The 17,829-nt window shown below is 33.1% G+C and overlaps 1 protein-coding gene across 3 annotated transcripts in view; it reads right to left on the bottom strand.

Moving 5' to 3' along the window:
• Positions 1–17,829, bottom strand: part of NALCN (sodium leak channel, non-selective) — a 373,030-nt gene that overhangs the window by 306,664 nt on the left and 48,537 nt on the right. For all 3 annotated transcript variants that reach the window (XM_037800332.1, XM_037800333.1, XM_037800334.1), the window contains exons 4-6: positions 2,368–2,451; positions 1,100–1,239; positions 885–1,013 (exon numbers count right to left, since the gene is read on the bottom strand). In XM_037800332.1, the coding sequence (XP_037656260.1) occupies positions 885–1,013; positions 1,100–1,239; positions 2,368–2,451 (353 nt within the window). The remainder of the gene's footprint in view (positions 1–884; positions 1,014–1,099; positions 1,240–2,367; positions 2,452–17,829) is intronic.

Here is a 17,829-nt window from a genome sequence, read left to right as displayed (position 1 = left end):
TAAAAATTCAATGATTTTATATAGCACATTGATTTTCAAATGGAAATTCACAAGTTAAAATATTTTAAAGATGAATGGTTATTTCTGATAACCAACGAATTTAATAAATAGTGTTTTAAATTTACTTTTTACGATCTGAATTAAAATTTTTCTTTTGACATTTTGTAAATGAGTTCAATTTTACTACCTCCATTCCCCCACTGCCCTGAAGTATAGCATAGCCATATCTGTTGTGCCTCTGGGTTGTGCTCTGAGTCCCAAAATCTGATTTCCAGTCTACACTTTATGGGACATTTCTGGGTCATGTATGTCCCAGGGCTATTGTCCCATTCTATTCTCTCTTCCCATAACTTCACTCCCTGGGCTGTAATTTAACAGTAATTGGCTGAATAGGAGAGGCATATACCCCGACCACACAATATATAATAGGCAATTAAAGTACCCATAGTGTATATTACCCCCACCCTTCCAGGCATAAATGCAATAGACATTAATGTTCTATGTAGAAATGATGTTATAAAATAACTGTTTAGGGAACTGTTTTAGGAAAGGATGACCAGAGTTATAAAATTAGGTTTTGCTTTCTTACATGGAACCCATTCTAATGCCATGAAAAGTTTCATTGAGTTAGTGCATTCTCATTTACCATTCTGAGGAAGGTTCCCAAATGTCCATTTTCAATTATTTAACTACTTTTCTGCTGGGTTAAATTTTTCATTCTGGCTTGTCTTGAAAAATTGCACAAAACAATATTGAGGGAACAGAATATAGAACAGAGAGTACATAGACATTAAAAAAAGAGACAGAAGTGTTTCTCACGTGAGTTATGTAAACATCTTTGTCATAACCACCTAGATTAAAATGCAGTTAATAGAATAACTTACCCTGGTTTAGTGTCATTTACTACACAGTGATAGGTGAATGTTCCAAACATCTGAACTCCTAAAATTCCATAAAGAAGCAGAAAGAAAAGTAGGAAAATTGAAACACTCCATATTTGTTCTCCTGATCGCCTAGGGGAAAAAATAGGTAAATAGGTAAAACTTACAAAAAATTTCATAAACTTTTTACCCATAACTTATGTAAAAGCAATGCTTACTTTAAAATATTTGTAATTCTTGTTCTTGGCAGCTCAAATCGGAAATAGATCCGGAATGCTCGGATCATAATTAGCGGTCGTGGGATCCGTAACATGCCCCAAGGTGACATCTGGTCAACTATATCAGCAATTTCAAATACCTATAAATGAAGAGATGAATAAACAGGCTTAGACTGCCCCTCACTGTTGTTGGCAGACACAGTATACTGATGATAGCATCAGGAGGCGTACCCTTTATCCTAAACTTAGCTCTACATTATTTTTCACTGAAATCAATTTTCTTTGGAATAAATTGTCTTCATAGAATCAAATACATACACCAAAGTACCATTAATCTTGTTCACTCCCTGCATAATTTACCAAGATACAGAAGCAAGTGTTGACTTGGAATATAGAATAAGTATGTTAAGTGTTCCTCACTAAGGATATTCTCTGGTTGTTTTTTTTTGAATATCTAGAAAATAAAGTAATGGAGAAAGGATTAAAATATTATAAAATATGAAAAAGAATTGTACCATTTATTCTACTAACAGGCAAAATGATAATTAGAAAATGGATGCCCATCACAAACACTTATTAAAAGAACACACGATATGCAGGATAAAATTGGATTTTTGGAGAGGGGAACTTTATAAAAATAAAGAAGTCAGCTTATTAATAAATATTATGATAATTTTTCAGGATAGATTGTGACTTTCTTTTATTCTGAAATTTTTAAGAATAAGAATTAAATGGAAAATCATGCATGAACAAATGCTAGAATAAATTCTATCATTTTTCAATAAAATTCTTCCTTACAGACTTAAAAATATGCTTCCTAATTATCATAGTAAAGCATTTTATACTTGCAATAGAGTATTTTATAGTGACTAGTAGGTATCCCAATTATCTCTCCTTAGCTGTTCTTTTCATGAGGAGTTAGCCACATAAAAGACTAAAACTTTTATTTTAAAATTCAATTTATTATCCAAATTCAGAAATCTCACACCACATTCTTTATTTCAACGAATATACTTTTCTTTTTTATATCTGTTTAATAAGAATTAATTTACCACAAAATTGGTTCTCATTTCTGATTGAGAATACAAATGTGACTTATGATGTTAAAGTTAAGGTTTTTTCTCAATTAAAAAAATCAAAATAAGCATAACATTGCATGAAATTATACCATTCTTTATATGTATATTAATATTTCTATTTAGATTTTTAATTCAAAATAACACGCATTCCAGAAACTATCTCCTTATAATTTAAAAGTACTTAATTACCTGTAACACCAACGAAACCCAAATGCAAAAGACCATAAATCCATCAAAAACGCACCAGCGATCTTTCACATAGGAACTATCCCCCTAAAAATAAAATTCACAAGGAATGATCAGACAAAATGAATATTTTTAAAGAACTTCTGTGGAGGAAATAATTGTGTCAATTCAGTCAAAACTTGCCACAATTTTTGCATCATATTTTACAGATTTTCAAAAGTAATACTTTTAGCATTGTCAATGGCATTATTTATAGGGAAAATAATTTATGAAGCATGAGGAATTGCAGAACTTTGTTGTAAAGTTTTAGGTTCATTCAAAGGGAAAATATGCCTATTTTTTTCTCTTCACCACACAAATTCTACCACTTAAGGAACCAAAAGCCATTTGAAACAGGAAGTTTCAGCCCTAATCCAGCTGTCTTCCCACAAGAACCAAGGACAAACAATGACCAATATGTTGGCTTTCAAACCTGTCCTCTCAATGATCATTTGTGGGAACATTGATCAGGAATTCACCTCAAGCTAAATAAAGTGTGAGGCAGAAGAAATTTATTTATTTATTTACTTATTTATTTACTTGCTTATTTACTTACTTATTTATGAACTTATGGAGTTACAGAACAATCATACATAAAATACAGGATTCCCATAAGCCATCCTATTAATAACCCCTTGCATCAGTGTGGAACATTTGTTTCAATTGATGAAAGCACATTTTTATAATTCTACTGTTAACTATAGTATGTGGTTCAACTTAGAGTTCACTCTTCGTGCTATGAAGTTCCATGGATTTTCTTTACAAATTTTTATTCTCATACTGTATATACAACCTAACATTTCCTCTTTTAACCACATTCAAACATATAATTCAGTGCTGATTACTTTCACAATGCCGTGCTGCTGTCAACACCTCCAATACCAAAATTTTTCCATCATCCCAAATAGAAACTCCATACATTTGAAGCCTAAATGTTGAATTGTTCACCCCCATCCTGTCCTCTGGTAATCTATATTCCAGATTCTGACTTGTGAGTTTGCTTATTCTAATTGTTTCCTATCAGTGAAATTATACAATATTTGCCCTGTTGTGTCTGGCTTATTTCACTCAAAGTCATCCATGTTGTCACATATACCAGAACTTCATTGCTTTTTAGGGCTGAATAATATTCCGTTGTGTGAATATACCACATTTTGTTTATCCATTCATTGGTTGATGGACACTTGGTTTCCTTCTATCTTTTGGCAGTTGTGAATAATGCTGTTTGAACATCAGTGTGCAAATATGTATTCAAGTCCCTGCGTACAGATTTTTTGGGTATATTCCAAGAAATTGGACTGCTGCTTATATGGTAATTCTATACTTAACTTTCTGAGGAACTGCAAAACTATCTTCCATAGCAGCTGCTCCATTTTATATTCCTACAAGCAACGAAAGAGTGTTCTTATTTCTCCACATTATTGCCAACACTTGTAGTTTCCCTTTTTTTTTAAATAAAAAAAAAGGAAGAAAGAAACCCCATGGGGTTGGGATTGGAAATTTTATATATAAAAGTCTTTGTTTTTTTCAGGGCTACCCCATTAAATGACTAGATCTGCTATAATCTATGTTACTCTGAATTCAATCACATATATCATCACCACCCTGATAGAACCTAAGAAAATAAAAATAGGAACAGAATGCCAAGAGTTTAAACAAAAATGGTAATTTAAATTGAAGGATATTTAGGAAATTAAGGTATTTAAGAAAATAAATTAATTTCCAAAACCTTCCACCCTTAGTAACAAATAGACTATTAACAGGTTTCCTTAAAAAGTTTCCAGAAATAATTTGTTTGCAAAACTATATGCATGATAAAATACTTAATGAAAGTCACCAGATATGAAGTGCAAATTCAATTTAGTAAACATTGGGTAAAAACCTGTGTTACATAAAAGGATATGTAATACCATAGTGAAACACACACACACACATAACAATCTTGTGTAGAAAAACATACACAACTAATACACAGGCAGAATAGCTTATAATAAAGCTCTAAACATGGTAGACGATATGGGAAGATTAATTCTATAGAGAGTTTAGAGAAAGTGATGTTAATTCCCAAATGAATTAACAACTAGTTTGATCAGTTGCAAGTGAATCAACCAAACTTCATGACTCAGATTCGAGAAGACTCACAAAAGAGATATGAAAGCAAACTCTGAAGTGTGGGATCTGGGTGGCTAAGAGAACAATGACCGTTCAATTAAGTGTTATGGTTATCACACAGTGCTTCATAGCTGCTGAAGAGAAGAACTACATCTTAGGATAGTTTTAGTTATATATTACACATGTGTATATATACACATGCATATATGTATGTGTATACAATATAGAACAAATACTTTAAGGATATTAGAGTTGTCTTCAAAACCTCACGAAAAATTATTTACTGTAAGCATCATATTTGCTTTGTATATTGCAAAATTAACTGAAAGTATAAATTAATTTTAATCAAAACATAGACAATATAGCCTATTTAAAATTGAATTTTCTCTGAAACTGTTGATTGACATTCCAAAAAATTGGATACAAATTATTTTAAATTGTGCCTTTGAAGAGTCCTTTGAGTTGCTTACTATATCAAACAAATTCATTCGTTTATTCAACCATCCATCCATTCACTCAGTGTATAAAACACCACTAATGCTCTAGGCAGTGCTCAAGGCACTGATGATACAGCAGTGACCAAAACAAAAGCTCCTGCCCTTGTGTAACATACATTCTCAGTTACCTAAAAAAATGTAAAATACACAGTATATGGTACTAAGTGTTATGAAGAAAAATTAGAGAATATATACTCAAGTTGACTTTTATTGAATAAATGTGTAATTTACTTGCATATTAGACACACCCCCACCAAAAAACAGCAGAAAAAAATCTCTTGCTCCAAGTCAGAGTTGTGACTGTTGAAAAATGTGAAGAATTACAAAAATGAAAATTGAGATTTTTATGGGGCTTATCAAAAGGCTATTTTTAAATGGGAACAATTAATAACTAATGTTAGTCCAGAAAAGAATAATTATAGATGATTGGGTACACAGACATCAAAATAGGATGAGTTTATATGGCATTTTTCCAAAACAGTATTTTTTTTCTCTTCTGTCATTAAAAATGTTATACGTGATACCACTACAATTAGCTTTTGTATTGCTCATAATTTGTTTAGTAATGAATTAAATTAAATAATACACAGGATGAGAGCCTCTCATTATATTTGGATTTATTTAAATTATAAAATGTGAGGATAAACAGGGATATTTCTCCTAAAGGGAACTGGGTGGCCAAGAACCCATGGTGGAAGAGAAACATACTTTTCACAGTATATTCATACATGTATCTTGAATTTTCATTCATGTTCATGTGTTAATGTTTTTAAAACGACTATTAAAATTACATTTTTTAACATTTTTGCTTTAACCAGAATCACTCAGTTGGCACAAACAATGTAGAATTAAAAAAACCTGGGTTTCACAAATTCAGAATGTAAAGCTATCAATAACTTTGATATTTGATTTAGATGAATTTTTGTTTCTTACTTACTACATAAGTTTGCTAGACAAATTGATGCTGTAACATTGAATTACAGTATATTTTGAGTTACATAAAAAGAAGGATTATTTTAAACAGTTTCAAAGCTCTAGTGTTGATCCTGAAACACCACAAAAGCATACAAAAATATTCTAATTTCAAAATGATCTCATATTTTTGAAAACTGACTTACCAAAATGTATGCTTTATTATATAGAAAACTATATTTAAATTAGGAAGTAATTTTCTTCATATCATTTGGTATGTTTTCTGATTTAGACTTTCCAAAAATTCATAGTGGTACTTACTCACCACACATTAGATGGTATGCAATGGACAGTAAGACTTGGTCTATTTTCATTTTCCTGGTAAAATATCTGAAATAATACACAGGGCATATGTTTTATATATTATTCTTTGGCTCATGCTCCCCAGACTCATTTGATATTCATAAAAACCTTTAATAAGTATAACCATAATGACTTGGGATACAAAGACCAGAAACACAGCATTTTCCCATCCGTTTTTTTCTCTTGCTCTTCAACATTGTTTTTCATGCTTTTCTTTCTTCCTGAAAAAGTCTCCCAAGCCTGTGCTGACTTTTCTCTTCCAGCCTCCTATTTGTTTACCACATTCGAACCTCCTCTGGTCACTGCCTTAATTCATACTTCAGGCAACTACTGACAAATCAATTCTTCTGTAGAAACAATGTACAGTATTGTGTTATTTATAGAATATTCCTTTCCTTTCCAATCTGGATGTTTCATGAATTTATATTTTAGTATCTCCAATTTATCAGCTCTAATTGTGGAATGTGGGTTTCCTATTTAAAACTCCTCTGAACATATTCTCTGCTGTTATATTAAAAAATAAAAGTCTATTTCCTATTGTAAATGTATGAATTTTTTCTGAAGATTAGTGACATCTTGAGAGTTTAAACTAGACAATTTAGGGTATTATCCCCAGTACTTAGTGTGTGACATATGGAGATGTTAAATAAACGTGTGACAGTGTGTAACAAATAGCGAATATTAAGTGGGTTATTAGACAAGCACATGAAGCATGTACTAGAGAGCTCCTGTAGGTCGCAGTGAATACAATAAGAAATCAGCTAGTATTAATGAATGTGTCCATTCATCATTCATTCATCAAAACTATTAGCGTTATTTCATAAAAGTAATGATTCCCTTCTAGCAAAGAGAAAAATATGTCTTTCAGGTTAATATCTTAAGTTTAGGGTCTTTTCCTGCATGATAATGGAAAGATATGTATGAGTATATATAACTTTTGGATATTTCCAGGATTAGTTGAACAAACAGAGCTGAACATGCCATGCAAATGAAAACAGAATCAAAATTTATATAATGTGTGCATTACAATGTGATGCAAATATCAATTGATTGTACTATCATTTTAATAATTATCAATGATAATTTAAGCTTTATGAGTTTAAAATACCTTTTAATAAACAGAATATGGGCTTGAGTCCAGGAACTTTAAATCTTAATTTCATTTTGTGTCAGGCATATTTATCAAATTGTCTCTTTCTTACATCATAATTGGTTAAAAGTGGCTATTCCTCAATTTATGAATATATCTAGATCCTTTTAGAATCCTATTGTATTATTGCCCTAGTAATGCTATTTGAAAATAATAAATTATTCCTTACCATGTCTCCAAAACTAGATTGCAGTTAGACAGTAACCATAACCAGGCTGAAGCCCATTAATGCCCAGTGATGCCTGAGAAGTTTCAATGCCTTGTTTTATTGACAAGAAATGGAGGACAGAGAGTGTTTGAGCTAGGGACAGAAATCATTTTGCTGGTGGCTCAGAAGATGATTTATTCAAGAGCTGTCTGTCAATTTTTATGAAAGCTAAATAGTTGGAGGCTGCCAATCAATTACATGGTATGAGAGAGTAGCTTAAATTGCCATGCAAGTACTTATCAAGTAGAGAAACAAACACATCTACCTGAAGACATTTACGTGGATGTATTTTTCAGTTATAAAATGATATGCACTGGCTTAGTTTCATGAACACATGATTTATTGTTGTAAGTTCCCAGGGCCCATCTGTCACTGTGTCTTAGCATTATTATTTATTACTTTAACAGTGATCAGAGAGTGCATGTTACTTTTACCTGGGTCTAGTGCCAGATGAAAAACAGACAACTGAGAATTATCTGAAGAATTCACAGTCGGCAATACAAAGGATGCTTTGCAACAACAAAAACATATCATCCAAATGGTTTATTTTTACCTGTAGGGATTTGGTGAGTTAGAATGCTTCTTGGGACAGGAATTAGTGAGGAGACAATTTCCAACAACCTACTGGGGAGAGGAATTAATTGGCGGCCACCTATGAGCTTAGGGAACATTACAAAAGATGTGAAATCCTAAAACAAATGCGTTCTTCTTTCAAAAACTTATAAAGACATTTCTTGCCTGAAGGACTTTCTGCTTCAATTTCTCTTGCAGTGCATGAAGCACTTGACCTCTACAGTGAAGTCCTCAAACACAAATCAGATTTTGTCTCTCTCACAATTAAATCCACCATGCCTCCTTTCTGACTGCAGAATGAAGTCTGAGCTCCTCAGCTGGGCTTGCAAAACCTCTGTGACGCAGCATCCTCTCCAGCTGCTCCTTACTTGTACCCCATTGGCCACTTTTATTCACTACTTAGAGCTCTCCAAAGTACCAGCTCCTTCCAAGTCTGTGTGCCACGGAACATTCCTTTTGCCTCTTTGTGAAATACTTGGCTTCCACCCCCCATCACCCTTCCAAAGTCCACACTTACTCATCCTTCAAGACATAACTTTGCTTACTTCTTTTTTTGAGACTCCTCGGATGACCCCATGAGGAATTTTTCACTCTTTTTTTGTGCCCCACCACAGCTTTACTGGCCACTTTATAGCACTTTCACAAAACACTGCAGGTCTATCTCTTAATGTCTGAGCTCTCACTGTACAAATATTCGCTATTTATGTTTCCAGAAAATATTTACCCTTAAATCACTATGTAACTAGAAGGACCACTAGAATGAATCTGCACGTGCACCAGTGGAAACTTTTTAAGGCACTGGGCATGAATCCTGGCAAGAAGGAGCAGTGTACATGGCAGGGATAGCTCTGTTCTCAGGTTGGGTTAAATCTCATACTGGCCTGTATACCTACATTGTGAGTCACTACCCTTCTCTTCCCCACCTTTTCCTTGAAGTTAGCCTTTCCTTTAACCCAGTATTTGAGTTTACCAATACAGGTCCATTTTACCATATTTCATCTATTACAAGGCATACTTTTTTCCCATTAACTTTAACATTTCAGAAGTTAGGATGCATCTTGCAATCAATGCATGAATTACAATCTTACATCTTACAATCACAATGTAATTAGCAGCATTTTTTCTTAAGGATATACAAAGTAATGATGCATCTTAAAACTGAAGCTTAGAGTCAATGAAATACGATAGTACTTTAACATATTATTTCTTCGCTTATTTACATAATAGGACATATTCCTGTTTCTGTGTACTGCATACAAAACATCCACTCCTGAGTCCATTAACAGCAAATAATTGAGCAATTGGTGTTAAGCACTTTTTTATCATGGAGAATATTTGATGGACTGTACTGTAGGCATTAAAGAGTGTCTTGGTGTTATTTGGAGAGATTTGTTGGGAGTTCTGGAAAGGGTTGAAATGGATTATTAGTTTGTAAATTTAAATTGATGGACTATGGGCCCCTATTCTCTGAAAATATGCTATTCAACACGTTTACAGGAGCAGACTGGATTCAGAAAACGAGGAGTGCCTGTACGTGTTGTATACATCTTTTCTACAGCGTGGACCAGGTGCTGTTTGAGGGCAGGGGTTGGCTTGTTTGGTTTGTATTCTCTATTCCTAGGGCAGTGACTAGCACAGTATGAGTTCAATGAGTGTTTATTGAGTGATTAAAGGGAAATCTGGGAACCTTGCTTGGGTTTAAGAATGTAACTCTCTCGAAACACATTTGAATGTATCTGGCAAGCAACTAAGTCCATAAAACTAGTGGTCCATTCTATAATGTACTGAAAGAAAAAATTCAGCAGTACTTTTTTTGTTTTGAAAAATAAAGTTTCTGGGTTTGGTTTGTTGCACGTAATTGTATAAAATAGGTATTATCAGACCACATTGCTTTAAGCATTAGATGTGAATTTTAGCTGTATCATAACATTGCCAGACCAGGTTAGGCATAATTTTAAGGAATTGTTTATGGTGGATGGGCATTAATACACTGGTTTGTTTCTGTAAATATTTTATTATGGGTTGATATACTTGTATGCATGGAAAACATTCTTTCAAATTAAGAGACCAGGATTATCGAAATCACTCACAACTCACACATCAATTCACACATACTGGTCCACAAGAAGATATATGAAGGACTAGTTTTACTTGCTTAATTACTAAATCTGACTAGAAATATTTTAGTTGAACACCACAGCATATTACATATTTAATGTTTTTGATCTCTGTTCCAAACAACATGATAACTTGTTTAAAAAGCTAACCTAATATCAAAATAGGACAAAGTGTATGCATATATATTTATAAGATACTTATACTTGTGTGAAAAAATGCAAGCTTAAGTCCTAGAAGTAAACAAACATAAATGTATACTTGCAAATTATTCCAGTTAAAGAGAAGAAAATCGAGTGAGAGGTAACTGCAGTGTTGTTAGCAAATGAATTAAGGTATAAAAAGTATGGAAATAGTTCATGAAAAACAAATTTTTTATCAAAAAGGTGCTTAATCAAAGTTTCAAAAATTACAGTAGGGTTAATTATTGAGGAGAGCATAGTAGCAAACTTGAGTAATATAGGCCCTTTAAAAATTATGACAGGGCCCCTACATGGACATTATGATTTAATTTAATGCCTACAATATGTCCATATTTTTCATACAACTATAAAATCAAAACAAATTTACAAATAAAAAATTCAAAGCCACTAAAATTTAACAGCATAAATTTAAGTTGACAGGCAACTTTTTTTTAAAACTGATTAAAAATGTAAGTTTAAAATACAAGAAAGTAGCCTTAAAATCAATTTACTCTTTAATCTGTGTCTATGTTATAACATGCATTTTTGCAAAAATATGTTGTACCAAAATAATATTAATAATTTAAATGAATTTTGTTAGGGACCATATGGTGAAAATTCAGTAAGATAATACATGTAAAGCTTGGTTTATGGTAATCAGACTTCAAATTTAACCATATTTAACCAAAACTTCAGCCAGCACTTAAACCCTGACTATGAATTGTAATGAGATATGAAGCTGTGCTGTTTACATCAAGATAATGTTAGCAATTCAAAATTACTAAATTTATGCATTGTATTAACATATACTCTAATTACTCCTAAATGAAAAACAGTAAAATCATATCTAATGTTAATTTTTGATTTCCAATTCTTGCCAATTAAATAGATGAGAAACATGTCCAGTTTTAGTAAATAGCTCATCATTCAAATGCTGATGGAATTCAGAAAATACCGAAAATGGCTCATTTATAGAATTTTGAAAACTACTCAGCTATAAATCCAGTTATTTTTAAATAACAGCTTCAACTTCTAATATGTAAACTATTGAAACCTCTGTTTATTCAGGTCTGTGTTCACATGGAATGAACCCATAATTTATCCATCAAGTCCGCCTCTGTTCTTTTTATTGTTAGACTATGCGGTGCTTACTGTCATTTTTGTGATATGAAGTCCAAGTTCATAATTCCTTAAATAACTCAAGAAACAAAAATTTTATTCCAGAAAAATATCATGGATGTGTTCCATTCATGTTAGAAACTTAAAGAAATCAACACTTGTTAATTTCAGTCACAAAGTGCTCCACTCAAATGATAAGATCTTCCAAAGCATGGACAAAGATATCTGTAACAAGGTGACCGATAGACACAACCCTCCTGTGACATCACGGAACACAAAATAAGGTTAGGCTATGCCCAGGGGGGTAAAAGTTACCTTTTCTCTAAAAGACATCTCTAGCATTTTCACCAGACCAACTTTTCTCCAAGTTGACCACCTGGATAGCTACCAGTTTTCTGGAACTAGGCTTATCTGAACCTTACACTTAGAATAACAGGCCTAGCAACTTTATGGAAAACCAGAGTGGGTGCCCACTCTACCCATTAGTCAAAAGTTTTCCCAGGGGTGTGTGGAGTATGTCTTATAGTGAAGTCACACTTTCCCATGCCCCATGCTTACTGCACCTAAAGCAGCCTTTTGATGAGTGTTTAATTTACTGGTTCTCAGTAAGTGAATCAAGATTGCTGTGGCTTTAGTGCTCATTCCTTCAATTTCTGTATGGAATTGAATTTCACCTTTTGAATCCTCAATTTTTCCCATTTTCTATGGGTTACATGACAAAACTTCAGGAAACTTTTTCAAAGCTATGTATTGATATCTTACAATAGCAAGTATCTGGATGGAGAAGGTGGGGAGCTATAATTAACTCCAAAGTACTCATTGTCTCTTTCAAGTTTATTTTTCTAAAGGCCTATAACAATCGAATCAAAGCAGGGAAATCAGGTGGCAACAACGCCTTTGAGAGCAGAGTTGAGAGATTCATACATCCATCTGTGGAGCATCCTTCCAGCCTCATTCCTGACCTTCATCTCTTTACAGCCCAAACACATCAAATTGTGTCCTCCACCTTCTCCAGTGATTTATTTTTCATATCCTCATGTACCTTGGCTGATCAGACATTTGCTCTCAGCATTTGGAATAATAACTTGTGAAGACTAAGAAGGAGAGAACCTGGGGGAGTATTAGCAGTAGTGGTACATGAGCCAGATTGATTCCAGTCCAAAAGCTGCAGAATGCAGAATGGAGAAAAAAGCTACACAGAGAAGCTCTGTTTTTATACTTCATGGCAGCAACAGAGGAAGCAACCTTCAAAATGAGGGTAAGAGCTTCTCTACTCTTTCATGCGATCAACAAGAACAACAAAACAAAAGGACTATGCTCAAATTCTCATAGATATACTATAGATAAAAATGAACCAAATCATGTACCATAAAAAGAGGACACACAAACAACACAGAAAGCAGGTGAAACTTCTAGTAGAATATTAAAAATTACCCAAAGGAAATTAAGAAAAATAAAGTATATAAAGGCATCACATAATTGAAATAGAAAAGCACAGAAATGATATCTAAATAATAGGAGTTGCGGGTGGGGGGGAGGAAAGGGCTCAGGTAATAATTAGTAAGAAACGAAATAAATCATTTTAGATAGAAGAGTAAAGTAGAAGGAACACAAGAGTGAATAGAGACTTTGGGTATATAGAAAAGATAAAAAATTTAAAAAATAACAACAAATTTAAAGAAAATTATGGAAATAAAAGACAGAAATGAAGATCTTGGTCTAATTGGAATATGAAAGGAGTTCTCAAGAACAGCACAGAAACAGAATTTAACACCACATGATGTACTTAGTAAGGTCTACCCAAATCGTCAATGAAAGATATGTTCTAGAACAACATCTGGACTTCAACAATAAAGGAAAAGAATCTGTCAGTATTCAGTGGAAAATATCAAATGACTTAGAAGGGAAAAATTAATTGCAGCAATGTTTCATATAAGAAGGCAATGACGCAGCATATTTCGGAATTTCAAGAAATGAAAACATTAGCAAGGACCTTAAAAAAGCTAGAAAATGCCAACAAAGTAAACCAGACAAAGCATAGGAAACCTTAACAAAGATAAAGCAAAAATCAATGAATTACAACTGATAAATAAAAAATAAAAATAAGCAAAATAAGTGGACCAATTAACTAACAAGGAAAACAAAGAAACAAACAGAAACACTACTAACCAACCTAGCCAAAAGAAATGCTAGTCACATAACAAAAAATATAAAATGACAAGGAGAAAGTACCAATCAAGAAGAGAAAATTAAGACAATTTTAAGCAAATCTTTGCTAAAAATTAAAGAAATTAAATAGTGGATATTTTCCCAGGAAAGTAAACTTTACAAAACAGATCTCAATAGACAAAGCAAGTATTAGCAGCAATGTTTCATATAAGAAAAACCAATGAAGCAACATATTTAGGAATCTCAAGAATAGTATAAAGGATACCCCCCTAAGTTAGGATCAGATGGTTTCCTAGATGAATCCTACCAAATTTCCAAAGATAAAATATTCCAAGATTACTTGGATTATTTTGAAGCACAGAAGCACATGCAGGCATACAGACCCACAAACAAAGAAAACCTAAAACTAAACTGCAAAGATGACACAAAATTTAAACAACAACAAATATAATCAGATAGCACCTTAAAACAGAATAAATATGAATTATGATCTAGTTGGGTTTGTTTCAGGAATGCAAGAATGGTTTGATGTTGTGAAATCCACACTATTACAAGGTCTATGAAGAAAAATAATCATAGAATTCCAAATACACTAAAAAACATTTGATAAAAATCAAAAGATATTCAATGTAAAACTCTCAAAAATAGGAATTGGTGTTCATCCCCTTAACCTGATAAAAAATATATACTTCAAGCCAAAATCCTTCATGCTACTTAACAAAGAAACATTAGAGATGTTCTAGATAATAAAACAAGAATGTACACTGCCTCTAATACTATTCTAAATTTTATTCAAAATTTTATTGGCTGTATTGAACAAACCAACGAAATAAGTGAAAGCAATTAGAGGCATAATAATTAGAAAGAAATAGACATATGTGTATTTATTTGCATATTATATAATAATATGCAAAAAAAATTAATGGAAAAACTGCTACAAAAATACAATAATTTAGTAATATTAACATAAACCAATGGCCTTCATTTATAAGAATAAAAGTGAGAATATATAATAGGAGATAAAATCCTATAGATAGCAAAACTTTTTTAAAAAGTTTTCAAAAAAGAGAATGTTTCCTTATATGTGAGGAAAATTATAAAATGCTCCTGTAAGGCACAAAAGGAGAAATGATAAACTGGAAGTACTGTGCATGATGTGGGACAGGAAGAATTGTGCATGGCAGCAACTACCATGAGCAGATCCAAAACCAATGACAAATGGGAAAAAACAATTGCAACTTACATCATAAAGGGCTAATTCCCTAACACTTAAAGAATCCCAACATCTGAAAGGCAACATTAACAACAAATGGCAATCTCACTTTCAAAAGAGAAATGTAAATTAAAACTACACTGATTTACCATTTCCCAACAATCAGTTTGGCAAATATCAAAAAGTCTGATTATGTATTTTGGTGACCCTGCAGGGATGAGGCCCCTTCATATGTTCCTGGTCAAAATACAAAATAGTACAGAGAATGTGGAGTATATAGAAACTGACAAATGACACCATGAAAAGCAGTCAGTCAAAGGTAGAAAGTAGAGCATTCTATAAGACAAAAGACCCATTTTCCCCAATGCATCAATGACATGAAAAAATTTGGGGAAGGGCTGAGATGATATGAGACTTCAAAATATAATAATCAAATGCAATATGTAAACCTTATTTGAGTACAATTCAAAGAAACCGACTGTAGGAGGAAATATTTGAGACAATTGGGGAAATATGAACATGGATTGGGTATAGATTACGTTAAGAGAGTATTCCTAATTTTGCTAGGTTTGAAAATGGCATGGTGGTTAAGTGAAACAAAGCTTTTTTCAGTCAGAGATGCATGAGGAGTTATTTGCTGAAATGACCTAATTTCTCAGATTAGTTTTAAAGTGAAATAGAACTGGCCAATGTTGGTAATTGCTGATGTTGAGTTATCTGGACTACTCATAACTATAATCCATGATTTTTTTTGTAAGTTACAAAATGTCCATAAAAGGAGACTTCTGGTCAACCAAGATGGTGGCATAAGTTGCTCTGGAGTGCCATTTCTCTACATTGGTTTTGAATAATTAGGAAAAAACTGGCAGGGTCATTTTCCTTAAAACTCTGGATAATAGTTAAAGTGTTGGAGTAACTACTAAAGTGCTGAATCAAGAAAATGCAAGTTAAATACAGTAGGTAGAAGCTCCTGGTGCTCTTTTTGGTCCCTCTTTCATCCCCTCCCCAGTACACTGTGAAACCAGCCTGTGCTCCAATTGTGGGCCCTTGGTCCTGTTCCAGAGGGAGCATAGTATACCCTAAGCAAATACAGGAATGCCTTTATGTTGGGGCCAGTCTACTGGATAGCAGGCTGAAAGACTGAACCAGGACACTCACCTCTAACTCACCTTTCCAGAACCTGTTCTGCAGTCTAAAGCATACTGTGCACAGCTAAAGCAGTAAACAATTAAGTCAAAGTGTCGTGGACCAAAGAATTGCTGGCATTAAGGAATACAATAGAGCACCCAGGAGGGAGGTAAAGTCTATTCCTTAGGGAGTAGAAGTAGCATTCGGATTCCAGTATGGGGAATTCCTATGGCCACAAATACAAAGCCATGGCAGGGCACAGGTCCAGAAAAGATGGAGAAAAACTCCAAATTTCATCTCAGGGTGATCTTCCTGATAGGAGGTATAAACTCTAAAGGAAAGCATCCCCCAAAGTAGAGCTGCATAACAAAGACTGTAAAAGATATATTTTTAATTGATTTGATTTTATTACCTCCTAGCACTCAAGGACATTTCTGTCATATCACCAGCTGGATACAAACTTAAGGAACTGACAGCACATGAACTAAATAAGAGTGTTATAAATTAAAATACAGATTTAAAAAAACAAGGAAAGAACTAAAAGTTTTTAAGAAAATGATTAATGAACAATATGAGACTCTCAATAAAGAGATAGAAAATGTAAAAAGAAAAAAAACCAGAAATACTGGAGTTGAATAACACAATAACTGAATTGAAAAATTCCCTAGACAGTTTCAATAGCAGCTTAGAGCTGGCAGAAGAATCAGTGAAGTAGAAAACAAGACAATTGAAATGATCCAAACTGGGAAGCAGAAAGTAAAAAGAATGAAATAAAGTGAACAGAGCCTAAGATACCTGTAGTAAACTATCACGTGCATCAATATACACATTACGGGAGTCACAGGAGAAGCAAAAGAGAAAGAGGTGGAAGGATTACTTTTTTAAAAAAGTAACAGGACACCTCCCAAATTAGATTAAAGAGAACCATGCCAAAACACTAGTCAAACTGTCGAATGCCAAAGACGAGAGATTTCTGAAAGCTGCAAGAAAAAAGCAACCTGTATGTACAAGAGAGGTCAAATAAAATTAAGTACAGATTTCTTACCAGAAACCATGTAGGCAGGGAGTCAGTGGGATTAAATATTTCATGTGCTGGAAAAAATAATTGCCAGCCAAGTATTTTATATCTGGCAAGACTGTCTTTCAACAATGAAGGTGATATTAAGGCATTTCCAGATAAATAAAAGCTTAGGGAGTTTTTCACTATATACCTGCCCTACAAGCAATGCTAAAGAGAGTTCTTCAGACTGAAAGGAAATGACACTGGACAGTGGATAGAAATAGCATAGAGAAATACAGATCTCCAGTAATGATAACCATATGGATAATTATAAATGCCAGTACTATTCTGTTCTATTTTTTTGTGAGTACCTCAACTTTTTACCTCATACAGGATCTAAAGTCCAAATGCATAAAAGTTAATGATAAATATATGTTTTTGAATATCAAGTGTATAAAGATATAATTTGTTACTAGTTACAACAAAAAAGGTGGGGGGATGCAAAGAGGTATAGGAACATTGTTTTTGTATGCCATTCGAATTATGTGGGTATCAAATCAAATGTGATTGTAATAGATTCATAATGTTAATTTCAGCACTGTGGTAATCACAAATAAAATATCCTAAAAATATATACAGAAAGTAATGAGAAGGTACTCAAAGTGGTACACTCACTCTAAAAGAT

The sequence above is a fragment of the Choloepus didactylus genome, chromosome 12 (genome assembly GCF_015220235.1).
Source record: "Choloepus didactylus isolate mChoDid1 chromosome 12, mChoDid1.pri, whole genome shotgun sequence".
NCBI classification, from domain to species: Eukaryota; Metazoa; Chordata; class Mammalia; order Pilosa; family Megalonychidae; genus Choloepus; species Choloepus didactylus.
This window is presented reverse-complemented; position numbering and strand designations above follow the sequence as displayed.